General features: G+C 35.8%; 1 protein-coding gene across 4 annotated transcripts in view; it reads right to left on the bottom strand.

The window, feature by feature from the left end:
• Positions 1-308: 308 nt before the first annotated feature.
• Positions 309-23,859, bottom strand: part of HNF4G (hepatocyte nuclear factor 4 gamma) — a 62,460-nt gene continuing 38,909 nt past the window's right edge. For 2 of the 4 annotated variants that reach the window (XM_039703093.1, XM_039703092.1), the window contains 9 exons: positions 19,439-19,607; positions 17,012-17,106; positions 13,445-13,551; positions 9,292-9,447; positions 7,173-7,260; positions 4,960-5,112; positions 4,544-4,780; positions 3,943-4,065; positions 309-3,541 (listed from right to left, as the gene is read on the bottom strand). In XM_039703093.1, coding sequence (XP_039559027.1) covers positions 3,423-3,541; positions 3,943-4,065; positions 4,544-4,780; positions 4,960-5,112; positions 7,173-7,260; positions 9,292-9,447; positions 13,445-13,551; positions 17,012-17,106; positions 19,439-19,584 — 1,224 coding nt within the window. In that variant the 5' untranslated portion in view covers positions 19,585-19,607 and the 3' untranslated portion in view covers positions 309-3,422. Of the gene's footprint in view, positions 3,542-3,942; positions 4,066-4,543; positions 4,781-4,959; positions 5,113-7,172; positions 7,261-9,291; positions 9,448-13,444; positions 13,552-17,011; positions 17,107-19,438; positions 19,608-22,424; positions 22,577-23,859 lie in introns of those variants that run through there. The other 2 variants (XM_039703091.1, XM_039703094.1) reach the window with 2 other exon arrangements.

The following is a 23,859-nucleotide window of genomic DNA, read 5'->3' on the forward strand; positions in this document are numbered from 1 at the left end:
AGCTCTATTCTGAGTTAGAAGTAAAAACTGAAGACCATAGCTATGTAATACTTTGCCATGTTGCAGCAGAATCAACTAAAATGTTGCCATCAGACTCTTTCATATGATTTCAATATCCTGCTTGAGCAGAGGGGGTTGGATTAGATGACCTCCAGAGGTCCCTTCCAACCTCAGCCATTCTGTGATGCTGTGAACACTGTAGAGATGAAAGCATGTTAGTTATATACTTATTGTATAAGGAATATAAACCAGTCTCATTGTTTATGTAAATAGTTAAAAAATACTAAAAGGCAAATGTGTCATTTGGATCATTCATATTTCTTTATTGAGCTTTGATGAAAAACAGTCCATTTGAAATTTTTCCAGCAACCATTTCAATTCCAAATGCTCAATACAAAAACTTGGTATCAGAGTTCAAACATATAAAGTTACATCTCATTATAATTTAATATTTAACAGCACTAATCATTTCTGATTTTTCATAATTAAGTTTACAAAAATAATGTTACATTTATAAAATAAATCAGCTTTTCCCAATAAATTACAGTGGTGTTTTTATTCAAAAATGTAATATATCGTACAAAATAGACAACAGCTTTTTGTCAGATAAAATACTAAAGTATATTTTTCCTCCAGTACAATTTGGCAGTGTGTGACAATATTTTATTGTACACTTGATATCTAAAGTTGTCTGTGAAAAATAAAGTAAGCTATTATGCACATCTCTTATATAAGACAAGGGTGGCCAGCTTGGGGACTGATCTTTATTTCCAATTATATGTTTTTAAGTCAGATCAATACTGCCATGTATATGTAGCTGAATTCATTTATCTGACCCAGTAAATTCATGCAGATCCACCTAGAGTCCAACACTCTTTCTATGACAAGTACACAAAAGTGAGCCAAATCAGTAAACTTTTGGGCTGCTCATTATCTCTCACACTTGTTTTACCTTTGTGTATCACTGTAAAGCATTGGTGGCTAACTTGTAAAAAAAAGCAGAGTCTGGATACCCTTAAAGTTAATGGCAAATCTTCAGTACCTTATTCTGTCATAAAAACTCATATTAAAAGGAACTTGTAAAAAGAGCAATGCATTAATAAAAAACAAACAATAAACAGCAAAAAGGAAAAGGATCTAAAAAGCAAACATTAATAGCTACTGTATACAGACTTTACAAAAGCAACTACTTTAAAATAAAAAAGAAACACAGTATCTACTTGGTGGTAGGTGCATTCTCATTAAAGCCTTTTGAATGTTCAGGTCAGCTCAACATTTACTGTGTTGAATTTCCAGCCTACAAAAATGTGTTTGAAGAATCATTTTGGATTGTTTGAGCAACTTTTACAAGCCAAGGGTGTAACTGCACCATCTCTGGTTGCTGTGATTAATGAAGGTGTCTGGTTCAGGATGATCCACATCTCACCTTGAAGAATTTCTGACTCTACTATGTTTTCTCTTTGCAATAGTTTAGCAAGCTGCAATATATTATTATCTCTTTTTTGTGTGTTTCTCTCTTACATATCTTCTGGTAGAAAGTCTGCTTTAATGTACTAAATCATTGCTGTCTGGAGTAAATAAAATATGTGAAGTGGTGATTTTCTTATGAAGTCAGTATTGTATGAACAACATATCACTTCATATATCATAAAGGATTACTTTCACACATTGTAATTGAGTAGTACAAATGCCCCAAGTGACCATGTGTCACAAGGTCCACTTTGTGCAAATTCACAGAGGGTCCAAATCCAGATGGGCTGTTATGGACTCCAGACACAAAGCCTAGTCAAGGTTGGATCCCCAGACTGGAAGGGGAGCAAGAGGTGGAGAAAGTGGCTCATCACAGAAAAACAAGTCATCCCATGCTTCTGAAAACTTGGACATTGAGAGGATGAGTATGTCAGTTGAGATAGTACGTTGTCTTCTGGCTGCCTTCTGGCTTGAAATACCATGGCTCAAACCACAAACACCTGGAACTGAACTCAGGCACATCTGCCGCTGCAATTAGTAAGTCAAAACTCTCCAAACAGAGAGCTACTACATTAATTACAACTTTTCAGTAGGTGAATTTTAATGATTGCTGAAATATGCATTTACTACCCAGTTAGACAAATAAACATAATGGCTACTCTTACACTGGTAAACCAAACATCACAAAGTATCCTCTTGCCCTGACATGGTCCTAGTTAGACCCCCTTGCAGTCTGCAACTTCCTTGTGAGGGCAAGAGGAGGAGCAGGTACTGATCTCTCTCTCTAGTGACCAGGGACAGGACCCAAGGGAATGGCCTGAAGTTGTGTCAGGAGGTTTAGGTTGTATATGAGGAAAAGGTTCTTCACCCAGAGGGCAGTTGGGGGCACTGAAACAGGGTCCCCAGGAAAGTGGCCACAGAAAAGCCTGACAGAGTTCAAGAAGCATTTGGACAACCCTTTCAGGTACATGGTGCGACTCTTGGGGATGGTGCTGGGCAATGCAAGGGATTGGACTCAATGATCTTTGTGGATCCCTTCCAATTCAGTTTATTCTGGTGTTCTGTGATACTCTCTGTACCCTTAAAGAGGAGGGCTGTGTCCAAAGTACCTAAAAGTGAAAAGTGTCCCTAGACTGGCCTAATTCCTGAAGTGTGCTCATAAATTTTTGGGGAAAGTACTAGTTAGCCCAAACCAAAAAGCCTACCAGTCCTTGTTCTAAGTATTTATCAATATAAATGCTTCAGCACTGGCCAATTGACTATATATAGACATAATATCTATATATGTTCTATATATAGATTTTAAGAAGTCCTCAAGCATATTCACCCAGGCTGACCTTCTGCTTCATACAAACTGTTAAGCAGGGAGGATTCAATGCTTTTGTTGAAATTTTACTTGAAAGAGATGGTCCTTTCAAATCAGGATTTTCTAAAATAGTTGGGGTTTTCTGTCAATTAAGTATGTTTTCCTTTTTTTTTCAATTCATGTGCTTTTTTGTAGCCTAATTATTCCTACTATTAGTGGAATCTTGGCCTTTGCCTGAACAACCCACTTTTTCATATCTAGAATTCACAGCTAAACAAGCACTAAGTAGTTCCATTACAAAGAAAAAATTATATACACATCTAAAACAATAATATTAAGACAACAACTAAAACAGGAAATAAAAACACAAATCTGTGCAATTATGAGATCTAAAAATAATATCTACCTCTATACATATTTGTCAGACTGCAGCATCCACAGTTACAGTTGTATGCAGTAGTCAGAACAGCATTACTTTCCAAATCATGAGGTGTTTTAAGGAACACCCACTTAGTAGTGGCTGCTGAGGAAATAATTTCCTTTATCAACCTGAGATTTTAAATGTGCAAGTGTTCTACCAATCTATGTAGTGCATGAAAAGGAAGAGAAGGAAGGAAGGAAGGATAAGACAGAGATTCAAATATTATCACAATGGTTTTTGTTTCAAAATAGATTGCTGTGCAATGACTGAAGCTTGATTTGCAGACATTTTGTATTCTTGCCCAGAGCCTTGTGGAGGAGAAGGTAATGGAGTTTCTGGAGTTGCTGAAAAAAAATAGAAATAATTATATATATTTTTATATCCTGGTCTACTCTACATATATACTCTACTGCACTGAAAAGGACTCCTGTTGCATGATTGGGAAAAAAAGTGCATTGGCATGCTAGGGAAACAGGATATTTTAATGATCAGAATTTTTAGTTTATTAAAGATTGTGCATGTAAAATATATCAGAATGAAGCTGAATTTTTAAAATTAAATTAAATTCAGGTCAAAGTCTATTACTTAACACCATTTATATACATACATTTTTAATGCACAATTATTTTAATTTAAAAATGATAATGAAATAGCTCTATGAACACTGACAGGCCACCACGCTAATTCATATTTTAAAATGAGACAGTGAAGTGTTGTGACAGAAGGCTAACATGCAATTACTTACGTATCTGTTCTGTATGTACAGGAGCAGACATTGAACTTATGAGGACAGTTTGGCCAGTTAATGGATCTTGGGCTAAGTGAGGATGCATTGGATGATGCATATGACTGGCATCATTAGAAGTACCTGCAAAAATAACATGAGCATATATCAATGCAAACGAGCATGTTGTTGCCAGTGACTTATACTTCAGTAATTACATTTCCACAGAGTAAATATTTTGATTGGCAATTTGAATAATTGCCTCTGGGTATTCATTAAACAATTTAAGCAGACTTCAAGCATATTAAGCACTGTGTTTATTTTCACTGTTTTGACTTCAATAACAGTGTGTTTCATGAAATATTTCTAAGGATTCTTTCATCTGCCGAGGGAATTGTAGGACAGCCCAGTAGTTATTGAGAAGTACACAGCAAAATCTGTAGTTGTAGGACTAAGTTAACAAGATGAACTGCCAAGACAAGAAGGCTTTAGCTAACAATTACACAACACAGAGCACAGCCAGTGAGTCAGAGTGGTAGCTTAAATCAAGATTCCCTCAACATCCCAACATACTCAATTCAACATAATACAAGATTATAAATTTAACAGGATGATAGCTTACCTCCCAGTAACATTTCCTGAAGCAAACTGTCAATTTTAACAATTCCAAATAATTTAACCAATTGTATCTGCTCAATCATTTGCCAAGTGATGCTTTGGAGTGTAGGCAGTAGAAGAAGAAGTTCTCCAAATCTTCCTCTGGAGTCGTACTGACGGTCATTAATATAATCCTCTAAACTGATTTGCACTTGGAATCGCATATTCTTAATCTTCAATGGATTGCTCAAGCCTTTTGCATCTTTAAAAATAATAAAAACTTTAAGTCAAGGCATATTACGATTTGGGAGGAGCATCTTACTGTTTTTCATTTTATTCTTTTCCATTCAGCTACACAATATAACCAGATGCTACATTAACAAAAATTACTTTCAATACAATCACATGTAGAACAATTGAGAGATCTTTTTGTAAAAATACCTGGATCAAAAAACACAATTGCTTTCAAGCAAGCATATTCATTGTCATCTATTTGAATTTCCTGGAAGGGACGAACTAATTCATCCAGAATCCGATTTGCCACTCGGCAGATCTCCATTTCAGTGCTGTTGCGATGTATTATGTAATTGTTGCCTTAGAGAGAAAGAATATCAACATAAGAATTAATCGAAACATTTTGATGTAACATACTAGATGAAGCCAATTTTCAAAAGTACATTTCATATTGCTTGATCAAGTTAATTTTTTTAAGTAATAACTCTTCCTTGCATCACACACAACTTTCCTTTGCAAACAGTATCTGTGCACATTATAGCTGTCACCCAGTAAATACTCTGTACATATAAGTACACCAACATGTAGTTACTGATTAGTCCACGGGACCAAGGCTGGTATTCGAATTTACAAGTATGAAGCAAGAAGACCTTTATGTTTAAATAACACATAAATATACTAAAGTATTGATCTTAAAATGTATCCTTCCCTGATTAAAATAATATATCCCAAGCTGAATGACAAGGATTTGACAATAGCAAAGAGGAGACACTGGAAATGCTTCTTTTTCTAGTGGATGTTTCTGTTGTTCCTAATAAAATTTAGTAACATCATAAAATTTTCAGGTAAGAAATAATCTTACCTAAAGTTTTTTGGGTTTGGGTTTTTTTTTAAATTATCCATTTTGGAGGTCTCCACTATTGCATCTAAATTCACCTTCTGGAGAACACTAGGAATATTGTGGAGCTTTCAGAAGCCACCATGCAGTTTTTGAAAGAAAAAACTGATAATTATATCACAAGAGATCCATGTCAAAATTACTCTAAAACAGGTACCTTCTCCAAGTATCAAAAATAAGCTTTGAAGCCTCAAATTGTTTCTTCTTTTGGTTTATCTGCTGATGCTCATGATATATAATTTTCTTACTATTATTTTATCATTGTTTTCCTTTTTACCTTATTAATAATCCAAATAAAATCACAAATTTATTTTTCTGTGTTTCTGTTAATTTTGTTAGTGAAACTGTATCTAGGGAAAAAACTACCTTAAGAAAGCCATTTGTACAGCTTTTATCTTGAAAGGATTTCTGGTGAGACAAATACATCCAGACCAAGCCCTTCTTATCCTTTTAATGTGAGTAAAAATAAATTCAAGCTAATTTAGAGCTATGAAAAGGCAGGCTCAAAGAGGAAGGAGAACAAGTAGCATAAAATGTCCTTGTACCACACCACCAGTGAAGAGACACATCTGAGTCTGTATTCCATATAGCCCTGCCTCACATCAAAAATCCTATCCAAAACAACCAACAGCCTGTCTCAGAAAACAGCCCCAATGCTGACCATGTCTAATGAGACCCTTTTCAGCAGAGTACACTTCAGAGTGGCAGTGCACTGTGTCAAACAAGGCTAACAAATGCCTCATCACATCACTCTCCACACATCTTGTCTTGCAACTGGGCCTCTCTATTGCATTAACCAGAAGACATGCTTCCATCAGTGACAACATCCTCTTCCCTGACAGCCATGTTCCCTTAATGCAACCCTGTGTAGGAGCCATCTCAGCTGACCAAGAATATGCTCTTGCAGGCGTGCCTCGGCACTGTACCGTGGATGCACCCATCTGCCACATGGCAGGGACAGCAGGAATGATGTTTGCATGGTGGCCATATGGGGACTATTGAGGAAGAAGTGAAAGGGCTCATAGGAAAGTGAGTTGCAGGTAGCACACTATGTAATATTTTAGCCAGTAGAGTCTTCTCTGAGTCTGAAGGACTCCTGAGAAAGCTCCAGATAAATGGTTTTCATGAAGACTGAAAGTAGTACATGTGCAACAGGCTGGCTACTCCTTTCTGAAGCAAAGGGGTTTTTATGCTGTTTTTTGTGGTGGTATTGTTTCTTTCTGATTTTTTTTTTAATGGGAAAAGGTGCAGAAAGGATGATAACATAAGGAGGCAATTGCCAGCAACTCTCTTAAATTGTAGTTTCTGCTATCCAATAGACCTTTAACTGTATTAACTCACATAAAACCATCCACCTGCTTTTGCTGGAACAGGCACGTGACATTATGTCATTAATAGCTATTTAGCATCTACAGAATGCATTGTTTGATTGTGCCAGAACAGTCGTCCCACTTAAGTGACTACATCGTTGCTAATGTACTATAACATCACCATCAGTAAGTAAAACAAAACCAATATTTACCTAAAAGTAAAATGTCCTTATATGCCATGGACCGCTTTGCTGCTCCAAGCAACAGGTGCTCCCCAGCATGTGCTCTTAGCAGGGCAACCTCATGAAAAAAACCAGCAGACTCATTAGATGATAAAGCAGTAAGTTTCAATAAGAGCAAAAGAAAGGAGGATGCATATTACTGTGTGTTAGGAACATGTTGAAGACTGTTAAGATTCCAATGTAAAATGTAAAAATCTGAACACCATAAAAACATTACTTTCTAATTAAACTGTCATCCTCTGTCATATCTAGCATTCTGTCTAGATTTTAAACATCAGGATCTGCAAAATACTTCTCTATAAATATACTACCTGCATTTATTTCCTAGTGTGTATTCCCTTCACAAAATCTTCTCTGGCATTTTAAGTTGACACTAAAGACTCCAGTGGGCTGTAATAAACTGTCACAGTAAATTTGGTTCTATCAGTGTTTCATTTTTCTCTTGAACCAAAAATTTACATGACACTTAAAAGAGCTTTTTCCCAACAAAGCCAGATATGCTAACAGAGCCACTATTGTCCACAAAGAGGATCCCAATTTGTACTAGGAGGGAACTTGTGTTTATTAGTTTTCTCTTAGTCACCTATTTACTTTCCCCTAGTTTTAATGTCTTGAAATTTCAGAAGTGACCTTTATTTCCTCAAAGAACTCATCTCCTGACAAGTATTTCTAATCCAAGCCAGTCACGCTTATGTGTTAAGACTTCAGGTTCTCAGCAGAGCTACCTTAGCTGCTTTGGTCTCCTCTGTGGTTTGTAAATCAGGCAGACTCACAGAGCAGGAATCATTTTTTCAAAACCAGATGGCTTATTTCATAACTGAAAGCACAATGCCCCTTAGAAACTGGCTATCACAAATGAAAAAGTGGCATTTGTTTTATCTTTCAACATCTTCGTCCCTACTTTTCTAAGGTACTTAAGGTTGCAGAGTATTTTCCAACATGTCCTCTTCAAGCACAGCAGGGGCATTTTCAGCCTATCATTCTAAGCTGATATTTTTTTTTTTCAAATGCAGATAGGAACATTTTAAGGATATTTGATACCTTCTCTTTTTCTACATGCTATCTTAACAATAAAAGTAGCAATATTTTTTCCTTGCTTTTGTTGCCTTTGTGTAGTAATGACATTTGAAATTCTTTTTCACATGAACAATTTAAATTTATTTGAGTATGTTGAGCTTGTAAACATATGTGCTCTGTGGGTCTGCAAAGACATCATTTAACTTCTTTTTTGGGGAATTTCCTGTGGCCTGAAATATAGCCATATTCATGAGGAACAATATAAGGGGGAATGACTCAGTTCAAACCAAGGATGACCTAACACTTGCAGGATTTAGTTAAAAAACTGGGATACTGAAGTTCATAGAGTGATTTTCAAGATTAATCAGATTTTGATGTGGAATCAAGAGATCCCAAGCAATGAATTAATCTCCTTCTGAGGCTGCTTGTCAGAGAACTGATCCCCATAATGTGGAGATTCTGGTTCTGGGTTTGCTAGCACAACCTACTCTGAAAGCCAGTGATATATTAGGATATATTACAGATATGATGTTAGATCATGCCTCTGTCATAAAAAGTCATAGGAATTTTCAAAATTTGGTGCTTTCTTCCCTTACATTTATTACATACAGTATAATCAGTATAATTTTAGTACATTGTATTGTATGAAAGATTACTTGCTATGGATTGATATCAGTATGTTTGGAATTTGATTGAGATTCTAATCACTTCTGGTTTTTGCAAGTAGAGAAGCCTTGCTTCAAATTAAATAACACGCTGTCTTATACAATATTATAATGAAAGGTGAACATGAAAGGAATACTTTTTAAGGTCAGAAAAAGTTCTGCTTCCAAAACACTACAGAAAGAACAAAACACTTAAAGCCATGCTGCCTTGCTGCTTCTTTTTGTTCATGTCTTTTCTGTTGTGGTGGTGTTACTTCACAACTTAAATAAAATAAATTAAGAGGGTAGGCCTAGTACTCAGCTCTATTTGTTCAGACAAAAAAGAATGAGTGCTTCATCCTGACATTTAAATATCACAGGAATAACAGAGCAGTAATTAGATATTTCTCTTTGGTCTCCTTTTATACCTGGTCATCGAGTGGTAGTTCACAGAAGCCTGGAATATATTTAGCCCATTCCACCAGGACCAAAAGTTGTTGCTTCATAGATTCACAGACATCACTAACACCAGCAATTTTCTTAACATTTATATCAGTGCTAGCACCAGGACTGGAAATTGAGATCTGGCAATAATGAGAGAAAAAATGAATTATGTTAACTTTCATATAATTTTATTTTCACTGGTTAATAGCATATTTAAGAAAAAATCACAGCAGTAATCACAGATACTCTTGAGAAACTCCTTGACGGTATGGACCATTACCCTGCACATAAAGTATAAATTTTTCTTTCTCATTATTACCAGTATGCATTGCAATATGCTAAAACCTTAATTAATCATATAATGATACAATATGTTCTCATTCCACAATACTATTTTTAAAAATACTAGAGCTCTTTTCATTTGTAGAAAGGAAGTGTTTTGGGTTTTTTTTCCTTTAAAATGGTTGACATTTACTTCATTTCAGAAAAAAAAAAGAAGAGTTCCTAGTGGTATGTAATAATATTAAGGGACAGAGATAATAAGACAAAGAGAATGATAAAGGGGGTAGCATATTCTTCTAGTACAAAGACAAGTATCATTAACTTTAGAAGGTAATACAGGGGGGTTTTAGTGCCTGGAGGAGAACGGTTTGTAATGATGAAGTAGTGGTATAGGCAGAGGCCTGAGATGTTTCAGAGGAACTGTAAAGGATATGAGTGTGCATTAGACCACCTGCAGGGAACAGTGTTCTGTGAAATGGCAAGAGAGCAATATCTTTCTGGGCCTGAAGCTGGGGCACTTCTACTGAGCCAATTCCTGAAATTCTTAATGACTTTTCAAGGAAAGGAACAAAACCAGGCTTTCTCTTGAGCCAGGCAGGAAAGCTGGCTTAAGATAAAGGCAAACCTGAGAAGGTAAGGCCAGTTTATAGTTGCTATCGTACTAGGGAAGCAAAAAGTAAAAGGAAACTGAAAAGAAAAAAAAAGAAAAAAAGAAAAAGGAAACAAAAGAGAAGAAGAAAAAGAAGTCAAAAAAGAAAAAGTGAAAAAGTGAAAAAGAAAATGAGAAAAAAGAAAAAGAAAAAGAAAGAGAAAGAAAAAGAGAAAAAGAAAAAGAAAAAGAAAAAGAAAAAGAAAAAGAAAAAGAAAAAGAAAAAGAAAAAGAAAAAGGGAAAAAAGGAAAATAAAAATATAATTGTACAAGGTCTATAAAACTAACTTTCCTTTTATATTTTATTACCAAAAGCATATTCAGGAAATTATGTAGCGTGATTATCTTCCTCGGGAAAATAAATTAATTGTTTGGTCTTCCACTACCACGTTCCTACACTTTTCAGGACGGTGGAAATTATTTAGTTTGACTCCTACCAGTTCCCTTCATTCATATACCCATGTTAAAGCCCCCAGTGGGATCTGTAGTGAAATCCCTTATCCTTGGGTAGTCAAAAGGAGTTGTACTTCTGAACTAAAGCTCTGTGCTTCCTACATAATTCAGTAGTGTAAAACAGTGAAAACAGCTTAGATATTTATGTCAGTTAACCAGCTGAACATTAGCTGTCTGGGAAATACACCAGCTAGGCAGGTGAAAAATTCCTCAGACACATAATTCAAAGTCTATCATGTAGGAAAAAGGTTAGAGATATTGCCTCTTTGTAGACAGGGAATGTGTGAAATCCATGCTATAATCATTAATCCATTTCTGGCATCTCCTCTACAAAAAGGAGTTTGAAAATACTGATATTCATTCAGGTGAGAGCTACCAGAACGATTCAGTCTAGAAAACCTTCAGTACAGAAAGACAGTAAAGAAATTCAATACATTTCATTTTTTTCCAGAAGAGTAAAAGGGGCCTTGATCATGATTCAAAGGTACAAAGAGAGTTCTGATAGTAGGTCACATTCTGATCTACCTGAAAATGATACTAACCATGCAGCAACTAGAAGATAATACAAGAGGGCAAAGAAGAGGTAGCTTGTTTAACTGTTAGACATACTGACTCATGAAGTTAACACATTGTCCTTCCCTTAATATATTTAATCAAAGCTGTGCATTTTTATAATTTACATCTTACATTATAAACTACAGTCTCCATGGTGAAATTACTTGGTGAACTTCTGCTGGGGATTCATAGGATGACTCCCATGGAGTTCATTGTGAACACCTAGGATTTCATGTCTTGACAAGGATATGAAACTATGAGCTTTTCAATTTCTATTTCTCTATTGCTTTAACCTGCCTCTCATTTATGGCTTACAACACAGATCTCACTGCCTGGATAGAATCATAGATTAGCACAGGTGAGGAGGGACCTTCAAAGATCATCTAATCCAATTTTTTATGGGAAAGGAATCCTGGAGATTATCTAACGTCCAATTGCATCTTGAAAATCTTCAGTGATGAGGACTCCACCACATCCCTGGAAAGGTTGCTCCAGTAATTGCTTGTTCTCACTGTAAAAAATTTCTTTCTTATATTGAGGTGAAATCTTTCCCAGTGTAACTTTTACCCATTAATGAGTTGATGAACATGAAAATATAACACTGTTGTTCTGAAAACCTTCAGGGACAGATGTCTTTACTCATATGAGAGTTCCGCATGCCCTTTTCATATTTACATAATCCTGGAAGCCTCTCCCAGGTCTGTATGAGAAAAATTGTGCTTAGACAATTCGCCCCCTTAAGGGTTCTTAAGGAACAGAATTACTAATTTTCCCTATTTATTATGAGCACTTCAAAAGGGATGAAAATATCTATTTTTCCTTATTTAATATGACTATTTCAAAAGAGATGAATGCCATCCTCTTCCTCATTTCACAGCTGAAGTACTTGGATAATCATTTGGGACACTACCACCTCCTTTAAGTGTCTTCTCAGGACTGAACTCATCTTACAGACCTATTCAATTGAGGGAAAAAGAAGTACTTTTAAGATTTCTTTGCTTTTCCATCATGCTAATAGAGTCTCTTGGACTTTGAGGCCAACATTGTATCTTCATATATGTTTGATGTAGTGGAAACAATTCTGTTGTACCAAAACATAACAAATAGTAAGTACAATAAATTTGTGTATACACAAGGAGATTTTTTTAGACCAAGAATCTACTGTTTGAAAAGAACTTTGTACTATAAACAGCTGAGGATGTGATTCAGTTCTTATTCCTGAATTGCATATACCAGTTGGAAATGATTAAGGAGTATTATAAAAAAAAGCACAATAAGCAAGTTCAAAAAATTATGAAGGAGATAAATATAGATATATTTTTCATACTGTATAGGTAGGAAAGGTAGGAAGGTCTATTATGTTCATCTAGCCTGCCCGAACATGCAATATGTGCCAAAGACTATAACCTAGTAATTCCTGCATCAATTCTTTACAGGCAGTTCCAGCCTAAGAGAGATGCTTATAAAGGATGAGATTACAAAACATTTGGGGATATATAAATCAGTCAGCATGAAATCATAAAGGTGGCAGTTAAATTCTAAGCAAGTTAGTAAGAGGTGCAAGAATGCAGAATCAATGACGATGATTTATCTGAGGTGCAGAAAAGGACTGGAGACTGTTCCATTCAGCAATTGATTCGATAGGAAAAGCAAAAAAAAAAAGAAAAAGAGAAAATGAAGTTCAGATGAGACAAAGAAAATTTAAAAGCGAGATGTGAATAGACTCTGCAGTTGGAACACTTCTGTTTGACTTACTTGTAATGTCTAAGGATATTAAAAATGGGATTTTCAAAAGAATGTAAGGAAATGAGTGTCCACACCCCTTTGAATGTAATGGCTTTGGACAAATTTTTCCCTATGCTTGCCTTGAAGCAGGGAAAGCCTGCTTCAAGGATAGATAGATGCCACCACCTGCCTAAGACAGCAACTGATTTATAAGCAGTAAGAACCATAAACCTTTATTAAGAAAGGTGCCTAAGACATATTGTTCTGGACAAAGTAGAATTTTTTTATTGACTATGCTTCAAGAATGTATTCTATTACCTCTTCTATTGAGAAGAGGAAACTGTGTGCATTTTGGAAGTAGGGAAAAAGTAATCTCAATAATTATTTTCGATACAATAAGAAACTGAGAAGTATTTAATTTTAGTAAAAGTGGTCTTAACGCCACTAAATAATTTTGTGATAGATCTCAGTACCTGGCGGGAGAGTGTCTCGGCTTGTGACAATGTGCTAATAGAGGGACTGTTGCAGCCATCAAAAGTGTTTCTTCTTGTACTTATCCTGTCCCGTTCATTTTGTACAGCTGGAAAAGAATAATCATCTCATTTATTGACTTGTAAACACTGACACAAAGAATAATTTCAGAACTTTACTAGATTCCAGATGATAACTCTAAGAAGTGAAAGGTATGATATTCAAAGATGATCTGCATTTAGCTCTGAGTGATGAGGAAGGGTGATAATACATGTTTACAGTCTCTATTGGAACACTACTTTCCTGTAAAAAGCACGTATAACTAATGTATAACTAATTGTAGATAGACACTGAATCATCTGCACTTCTGTCACTAGCTTGATTACAGTCAAACCTCTTTCTTCCTTTGAACTTGAACACATGGTCACAATTTCAACCAATTTAATAAGTCAGTCTTTATGATAACAGCAGAAATGGACATTTCCAGACTGCCAAACAGGTCAAGTGGTACAGCATCACCACAGAAAAAATATCTCTCAGAGAAAGTATGAAAACTCTACTCATGCTCTGCTGTAGGGAACAATGAAACAGGAGTGAATCATTAATTTAACCCACTGGTAAGATAATTTGGAAACTTAAATCTCATGTTCCTCCTCAGTGACACTGCATTCCTGGCCAGTTTATGGAATATTAACTAAGTTACAAGGGGGGGAGGGACGGACCCAATGCGAAAACTAGCATACCAAAAAAGTTTTAGGACAGTAAATGCAATAAGGTTGTCTCATGGGGTCCAAAAACAGGCATTTGAAAGAGCTTTGGATGAGGAATCTGTGATCAGTACAAGCAAGGCTTATGAAGCAAGAAAGTATACTTTTAAACTAAAGGAAGAAGATAAAAAATAAAAAACTCAGATCCTTCTAAAACCTAGATCATGACCAGGATTAGGCCACGGAAAATAAAAAGGAAGGAAAAAAATTGTGCTAATGGAAATCTTTCTATTGCATGAGGAACTTCATTGTCTTTTAAGAACAGCAGCTTTAGTCCCAAAGATATGTTAGCTATATTGCAGGAAACAATCTGCATTACAGAATTTAGGAGTAGTACAAGAGGTTTCAATTAGAAAAAGAAACAAAAAAAACCCATATGTGAAGTGAGTAGGTTCAGGGTTTATCTGAACAATGCACACAGTTTATTCCAGAGGTGTACTAACTTTTTTGCAGGGACATTCACTGATGGGCCTTTTATTTATGTCACAGGAAGAAACCTTGTGTGGTGATAAATACACAGTATGTTGTAGACAGGAAAGACAAAATATAACCTTTTGTAAAAGAATGCTGAAACAAACATCCAATGCTGAAACAAACATAGGCAATTAAATAAATTCAGCACTGATTAGTTTTGCAAAAATAGTAAGGTATTCTGACAATATACCACTAGTGAAAATCACTGGTGGAACACACCACCACAGGTGGATGCTTTAATTTTCTTCTACATACATGTAATTTTGGATTATTGGACAAGACTATGTGGCTTAAGCTTTATTGTCAATTCAGGCTAAAATTGCCTTAAATAGAGACTCCATGAGAAGGGTGGTACATTTGCTCAAAGAGGACTTACAAAGCTTTTAATAACTGAAGCCTCTCTTACCTTTGTCCCAAAGAAAAGAAAGAGATTTGCTAAAAACATGAGCAACTGTCATAGACTCTATGCTATACTATGAGACATGCCCTGATCATGTAGAGAGGTTATAACAAACAAAAGCAATGTCGAAAGTCTTAGATGCAGTGGGATCAAAGTAGGGCAGAATAGTGTTAAGTGGGTTAAAAATTTTGTGCCATGCACTAGGCTCCATTGGCATCTAGAGGGAAATGAGCATTTCTCTGTTTTGGGCTCCCCAGCACATGAAAGATGCTGGAAAACTAGGTAGTGTCCAGCAGAGGGCTATGGAGATGTAATCCACAAGATGCACAAGTAGATACAGGCATCTTTGTTTATGTGGAAAAAAAAGGAGCAACATGGATGCGAGGGTCTTCATCTCTGTAGCATACAGAAAATGGAGCCAGATTCTTCTCAGATGCATAATGAAAAGACAAGACCCAATGGACACAATTCTAACTGGTTATAAGGAAAATAAACCCTTCCCAATGAGGGTGTTCAAGTACTGGAAAAGCTTGCAGAGCAAGAGGTTGTTCAACCTCCCCTCTCACAGACTGTGTAAATCTGTCTGGATAGGGTCCCAAGCAACCTGACTGAACCTAGATGTCAGCCTTGGTTTAAGCGGGAGCTGAACTAGATGAATTCTACATGTCCCTTCTGAGATAAAATATTCTTTAATTCCAGGTTTTGAAATTCTGTAAAGTTCTGGTATTTGCAAAACTTCTAGGGCTGCTGCATATTCACAGATCTTTCCCTTTCTCCACATGAGATTCATAACATATTTACAATATGTTACTGACTTAATGGCTCAAGTTCCAAAAGGCCAAAGTGTCTTAAAGGAGATCCACATTAGTAGGCAAACCTATTTCACACCCTGTGCAATGCTGTTTAGAATATCCCCATACAGCTTAAAGCAGAAAAATCCATTGTATCTCATACCAATAACTTGATCACTAGCCAACAGTATCTGCTACAGGACAGATACTTAATAGCATAAAGAAAAAGCTTCCTTTGTACAGACAAAAAGAATGATAGCCACATTACAAGAGAACTAAGCATTCACATTTCAGGCTGGCCTGCAAGCAGATGCACCATGCTCCAAACAAAAAAGGTAGCAAAGTTTGTGACAAACCACTTTTGAGTGTGTATTTGAAATGGGTATCTTTTGTCTCTACATCATTATTGTCTTTGAAACAACAGCCCAAAAAATAAACCCTCTAATATTTGCACTGCTCTTCTTTCACTGCTGCTCTGCTCCTGTGGCGATCTGGTTCTTTGACTATGACTGAAGAATCACTGTGACACATGATTCTCATATCTGTCAGTGAGATGCTATGTAACAATTTTCCTATATTAAGCCCTAGGGAAATTAGATTTTTTTATTAATTAATGTGCACACTCCACTGATAGCTACCGCTACTCTTCTCACTACTTTTTCACTCAACTTCACAATCCTTTGTCTGGCTTAAATGTTTCATACATTTAAATTTAAGGGAAGAACCAGTAAACTGGCCCTGCCATTACTTAGGGCAGGGGAAAAAAAAAGTCAGAGATTTTTTTACTCAGTTTTGGTAAATATTTTAAGTAAAATCTCATGGTTTGAAATATTTCAGCATATGGCTCAATATGTAGAAATCAATTAATTTTGGTACCGGAATTAATGAATTAAACACTTGCAAATTCACTTTAAATCCAGGGACTTGTTAATGCTCCAAGTGCTAGAACTGCTTACCCACTTGCAAGTTAGAAGGCATACATTTCACCTCAATATAAAATCACTTTCCCATTATGAAGGCATTGTGGCAGACTTTCCATTGGTTTATTCTGCTGGAGTTTTTTAGAATTTTCATTATATTTCAAAGCTAATTTGGGTTTTTTCTCTTTGTATATCAAATAATAAATGACTCCATTACCTTCCTTTTTCATTCCTGCTCGAAAACACTTTTTTAAACGACAATATCTGCATTGATTCCTTTTGTCCTTGTCAACAATACATTGTCGGTTGAATCTATCAGAGACAAGAAAAGGTAAATATATAAAGCATTAATAAAGTAGCACCCTGATTACAAAGAAGAAAACAACTAATCTGTCCTGTCAGAATAATGTCTATAACCACAGAATTTCTTCTTCAGTTGTATTGATTATTCTTCTTTATTAATCAGTTTTGAGAGGTGTTTTACACCTGCTAATTTTCTAGGAATATATGTGTGTGTATAAACATGTGTATACATTGGAATAGCCAAGTGTGGAAAATTTTGTAGGTATGTACATAATTTATACCCCAATTGATTTGTGAGGTAAATCAGTAACTGGCTGCATCAAATGGAAGTGGAAGAAAAAAAAAAAAGAAGAAAAGCTGCAAATGGATAAAGGAAAGGACAATCAAAGAAAAAGACAAATGTTGTTGGCATAGAGGAGCCCTTTAGCTGCAAAACCATTACCCTGGTCTGGCAGTGTTTACTCCTTCTGGGAGGTAACAGTGAACAAACTGCATGTTTTATCACTACATGTGGCAACCTGAACAGGAAATGAGAGGAACCAACACAATGAAATAAAGACTTGAGGAAATACATGGAGCATGACACTACAAGGCAGCTTACCCAGGCTATTACGCACATCTACTGGTGTGCCTAAAGGAAATGCATATGAGCCATTTTCCCCTCTCTCTGTCTATGTCTGCCTTCTTTTCTTTGCACGTGTTTGTTAGATAAACACACTCTGAAAAAGCATAGCTCTTCCTGACATCACTTATGTCAGCTCTTAACACACCACTTTAGGGGTATGTCTATGCTATATCACTATATGAAGCCTATAAGGGAGAGGTTTCCTTCTAAGAATATTACGCAACCAAAGAAGAGTGTAGGAAACATTTCCAGTAACAAGCCATTCTTATAATAGTTTTATTGTCACCCCATGCAATAGCACAAGGGGACAGAGACTGGGGGCTACAGTCAGTTCACCACGTTTTGTCTGCTGCTGCTTCCTGCTCAAGGGAGGACTCCTCTCAGTCTTCACCTGCTTCACTGTCAGGTCCCTCCCAACAGAGACAGTTCTCCACAAACTTCTCCAATGTTAGTCCTTCACATGACCTTAGTTCTTCATGAACTGCTCCAGCATGGGTGCTTTCCAGTGCACGCAGTCCTTTAGGATTGGGCTGCTCCAGCAATGGGTCCCCTGTAGGATCAGCAGTCCTGCCAGAAAACCTTCTCCAGTGTGGGGTCCTCCTTCAATGGGGCAGGTCTGACCAGGAGCCTGCTGCTGCACAGTCTTCCCATGGGGTCACATCCTTCTTTCAGGCATTCACCTTCTCCAGCAGCGGGTCCTCCATGGGCTGCAGGTGGACATCTGCTCCCCTGTGAATTTCCATGGATTTCACAGAGACACGTGCCTCATCATGGTCTCTATGATGGGCTGCAGGAGAATCTCCTGTACTTAGAGCACGTCCTCCCCCTGCTTCTCCACTGATCTTCTTCACTAACTGCAGAGCTGTTCCTCTCTCATGTTGTCACTACTCTCTTCTCTGGCTACAATTTTCTTCTGCACAATAATTATTTTTTCTTCTTGAATACATTATCCCCAGAGACACTACCACCATTGCTGATAGCAAAGCTCAGCTTTGGCCATCTAGGAGCTGGTTGGCATTGGCTTCAACAGACACAAGGGACATTGCTGACAGTTTCTCACAAGAATCCCCTCTTGTAGCTCCATCACTACCAAAATCTTGGCATGAAAACCCAATATTCCCCTTCAGTGATTTGTTCAAATGCATTGAGTTTTCCATATATTCCGCTCATGACTCAAAATGGACAGTTTGGAGCCCTCAGCCTACAAAGATAATTTCATCAAACATGGTGCAGTGTGATGTTTTGGGCACCATTTGGAAATTAACAGATTGCCATTCAGACAGACAGGGGAAAATGGCTGTTCAAAAGACCTGTGTGTCACACCAGGTGGGAGTATGTGCAGATGTGTAGAGTCCCTAAAACAAGACTCATAAATCTTCCACTTTCTATTCAGAAACTACCTTCATAAGGAAAGAATTTTAGAAAACAGTTAAGCATTACAATTTTCATATGATCATTTTTCCTTTTTTTTTTTTTTTTAGGAGATGACTTTTGTAATCATAAATAAAGGAGTGAAACAGCTTCTGAGTGATGTGATGATATCAACAATATCATCAAGCACCTGGAACATAGTTTCTGGAATGTGTAATATCAAGTAGCATTCCTTAAGAAAAAGCTGAAAATCCCCTGAAATAACTGAAAAATTCTGATCAAGTACAAATATAATTTTTGCTTAAATTCATTAATTTAGTACCTCTAGATGAACTTTTGAAATACCTGCATGAATAGACGTGGTTTTTCCTTATGCTACGTCTAAAGAATCCTTTGCATCCGTCACAGCTGGAAGCACCATAATGTTTTCCAGTCGCTCGGTCTCCACATATTGCACAGAGACTACTGACCCCGTTGTCAGCAGCATTCATGTTGACAGCTTCTCCTGAACTGTCTGACAAGAGACAAGAACATACATAGTTATGGATAGGACTTCCAAAAATCACACCATAAGCAGGTTGTACCTAAACAGGCTTTTCCTGGCCTTTTCTCTTTTAATTGCCACTTACGATTCATAAAGCATGACCCATCTGATTACATCTGGTTCTTACTGACATGAACACTTTCAAAGTGATAGAGATGTTAAAAGAATTTATGAAGTTCATAACAACAAATAATTGTGGTCTAAACAAAAAATTTAAGTGCACTTCTGCATTTATAATTACACATATGTTCCTTCTAACATAAAGAGGAACTTTGGTACAAAGCAGTCTTAATTGGTAAAGATCTCATGTATCATACAAGCTGGCAATAGCTGGCAACTCTCTTAAAAAGATTGATGACATTAAAAACAGGAAAAAAGATGGATTTTGTACAACTTAATTTAAAAAAAAAACAAAAAAACAACAAAAATACAGGCTAAGAGCATTAACACACTGTTAACATGTCTGTTATTTCCTTGAAGATATTTTTGACAGGATCATTGGTGAAGTTTTTCCTTGCACAGAATATTAGCTACATGATTAACAATTAGTCATTGAATATGGTAAACAACTACTGAATAAAATCACCTGAAATCAAACCAGGTATAGTTATTCTTTGAGTCACAATGTTAACAGACACATTCAAAGAAACAACTGCAAAATAGCTTTTTCTGTTTTGCTTCTGGTTTAAACTGAAGGAAAACATACCCTAAGCATTTATAGCTGTTTTGTCCAGGAGAGAAAAGAGTGCCACATTAATCAGATATGCAAAAATGAATTCAAAAGTCAACTACATGAGTTCATGAACAGTATACAGGATGAACAGTAAAACTGTTAATATTGATACATAATGTTACTTGTATAGATCCAACCGAAATGTAAAATACAATACATTATAAAATTTTCATTGCGTCCCACAGAGCTTAAAAGTTAAAGAGTTCTTCAGATACAGAGAGAAGTGGCCTTTCTGTTTTCTTTTGGTTTGGTTTGTTTTGTTTTACTGAGTTATAATTGATAGGAATTACATTAAAAAATTATTAAACTAAAAGAAATCTTAGAGGTAAGAATTCAGTTCCATAAAGAATTTATTTTAAAATTACGATTGTCATGACTGGAAAATTTTAAACTATTTTTAAACTAGTTACAGAATTGTTTAAAAAAAAATACTTTTCTTTTGGAGTTTAGTAGCTTTGCATCATATAGCAGAATAATTGAAAATAAAGTATTTAAATGTTATGATGAAATATTTCACAGCAATATAAGTTGTGTTCTGAACCAAAATGTCTAGAAAACTGATGTGGTGTTGAAAAATTCTTTGATTTCAACAGAACTGTGTAATCTGCCTGAACGTGACTTGTTAAACTTCTCTACATGTTCCTAATTAATTTAAACCGCTAGAAAAGATAGACTGGAAGGTTCATAAGGGGCAGCTTTCAGTTCCAAACTAGCACTGTAACAACACAATTTTTTTTATAAATGCTATAAGAAAATATTTAGGCTAAACTCAAAACAAACTCGAAACGTAAAATGCTGCACCTGATAACTAATAATTATCAAGCTAATCACTTACAGTGATATTTAACCAGCTTTATCGCCAACACATAATGCAACCAAGCACAACCTCCCTAATCTGCCTTCCCATTTTATTTAAAATTAACAGATCCAAAAGGGTGCTATTCAGCAAAAAGCAAATGACCAATGAAATACCCATATTAGAACAAAAAAGCAGAGAAATCATCTAAAGTTATATAATCATTGTTGACAACTACAAATTTAGTTAGTGCATAAAGTTCTGTTTTTTCTTCCTACATCAATAACCAAATCTAACCTTCTGTTTACTAAGCTTGCTGTAATTTGACATCAGAAATTCAGATAAAACTTAAAGCCCAACAATAAAAAGTTAATTAGGTTCTATATGGCAGGTGCTAAATATTTTTCCTGCAAATCACTCTATATCAGTTCTGTCTTTTAAAAATACATACTACTATAGAACTAGGAATTATCCTTTAAGACACAATAAACCAACATTTTTAGTGTATTAAAAGATTTGAAAGGCCATTTTTGAGTAGCTTAACTTGCTTGATAATTTTATTCACAATTCTTTTTGGTTTTTTTGTCAGTACTACATGGCAGAATGAAATGGTATGCTTTCTATTTCAAGCATAAATTATTGAGAAAAATTCTCAAAAATTGCATATAAAATAATCTACCTAAAGTATTACATTAGCCAAATGTAAATACTTTTTCTCAACTAAACATTATTCTCTAAAAAACCAATGTGATTCTTTTTAAATCACTCTTGTGCATATATACACTTAGCTAGAAAGGCTAGATTAATAATGCTTAAATTAAAAAAAATATGAGTATAACAATTAGAAACTAGGCATCAAGAAACAGTAGCTAATTTTTTCCACAAACCTCTAGATAATTTTGTCCTTTCTTTCTGAAAGTTATATACAAAATATACGTGCATGTCCAAACTGTCAATACTAGTTATTCATTCGTCTTACAGTAAATAAAACAACTGCTGAATAGACCTTTTTTTTTTTCCTTTGATTAACTGACTGGTGACAGTACAGCTACTTTATTATATATAACCTCTCTTTTATTTTCCTTAAAGAATTATAATGTTACTAACTCAGAGTCAGCGATGAAGTGTAAGAGAGCAGATTTGTAGTTTCAAAACAACCCCCAAATGCTCCATTAATAAAACATTTAACTAACACCTTATAGCATTACTACACTTTTCTGTTAACTGGCTTGAATTTGCCTCAAAGGGCAGAACTCACCATTGCCATTATACAGAATCTGCATAGTTTCGAACTCCAGTGCTGTATATGTTGGATCTAAAACTTCACTGTAGTTTGCCATTTCCATGTCCAGTATCGGTTCTGAGAGCCGCATCATTGAATGCAAAGGCAGTGAAAAAGCTGTTCAAATGTACAACCTTCCCATTCTGTTTCACAGTGATTGATAATCCAAAGTTAACTATAACTGTGTCACTTGAGTGCAGCAATGGGAGGAGCTGGAAAACTGCTTCTGCATGCTGTATTTTACCTGGGTTTTTTTTTTTTTTTTCTTTTATGATACAGTGCAACATTTCTGATAATCTTGGAATGCTTTTTGAAATAATCTTATCAGGAGTTGTACTGATTCAAGTTCTTGCACGAACCCAAGGACATGCAGGAAGCTTCCCATCCCTCATGCCTTGCACATTTTGCTGTCAATGTGTGGTACGAACAGTTCTAAACAAACTACTCTGGTTATTCTATGTAGAAACTAAGGTCATATGCCATTTTTGCTCTCTCACTTTAGAACAATAAGGAAATGTGATATGACTATGGACTATCTCAAACTATACCCAAATCACCTACCTACATATTTTAAAAGACAGCTGTAAAATCTCCCATTTTACAGCTGGTAATGTTCTTTCCCACTGGCAATGACTTAGGCATCCTTAAGCAAGGCTTCAAGTCACACAAGTCTGCAGCAAGGCCCATTCATAAATCCCCTCCATCACATACTGTGCTGCTGCAATGGCTCCAGGCACTGCACCCTGCAGCCTCTCAGACAGTGGCTTCCTGCTCTAACCCTTCTTCATACAAAATGTGATGGCTGCATGGCATTTCCAAGCACCAAGAAATATTAACCACCTTCTCTGTAATGAAGAATCTCTGGGTGGGTCCACAGCTCATCAGTTGGTAGACATACAAACCCAGTTAAAAACCCTCCTGTAAAGCTGCTTGAATCTGTGCCAAATATATAGCTGAACAGCAGAATTTCACTTGCTGATCTGGTGCTTTCAAATGTTGGATAGCAGAATTTCAAATGTTATTATTCTCAATACATTCTTTACAGAAAACTACTCTTTGCACTCCTAAAAATAGTTACATAACGATTACATATATAAGAAAACTACTCATTTTATACCTAATTAAGAAACACTAGTAACTGTGTATACAATATTGAAATGCATATTTGAATGAAAAAATGTCTGCAGTTCCTATTCAGTAAAAGTAGCTGTAAAAGGGCACCATAAATTAACTTCTTGATTAAATAACTAAATAAATATTTTTAAAAGCAATTTATAATAGACAAGCTACCAATGAAGGAGAAAAATTTACACTAAAAGTCCTACAAAAAAAGCCTTTCAAAATTTATCCTTCTAATATCCATGTCCCCAGGGTTACCTGAGAGTCACAAATCATCCCGTCTCCTTGTGGA

Source organism: Passer montanus, unplaced genomic scaffold (genome assembly GCF_014805655.1).
Source record: "Passer montanus isolate IOZ18808 unplaced genomic scaffold, ASM1480565v1 scaffold16, whole genome shotgun sequence".
NCBI lineage: Eukaryota > Metazoa > Chordata > Aves > Passeriformes > Passeridae > Passer > Passer montanus.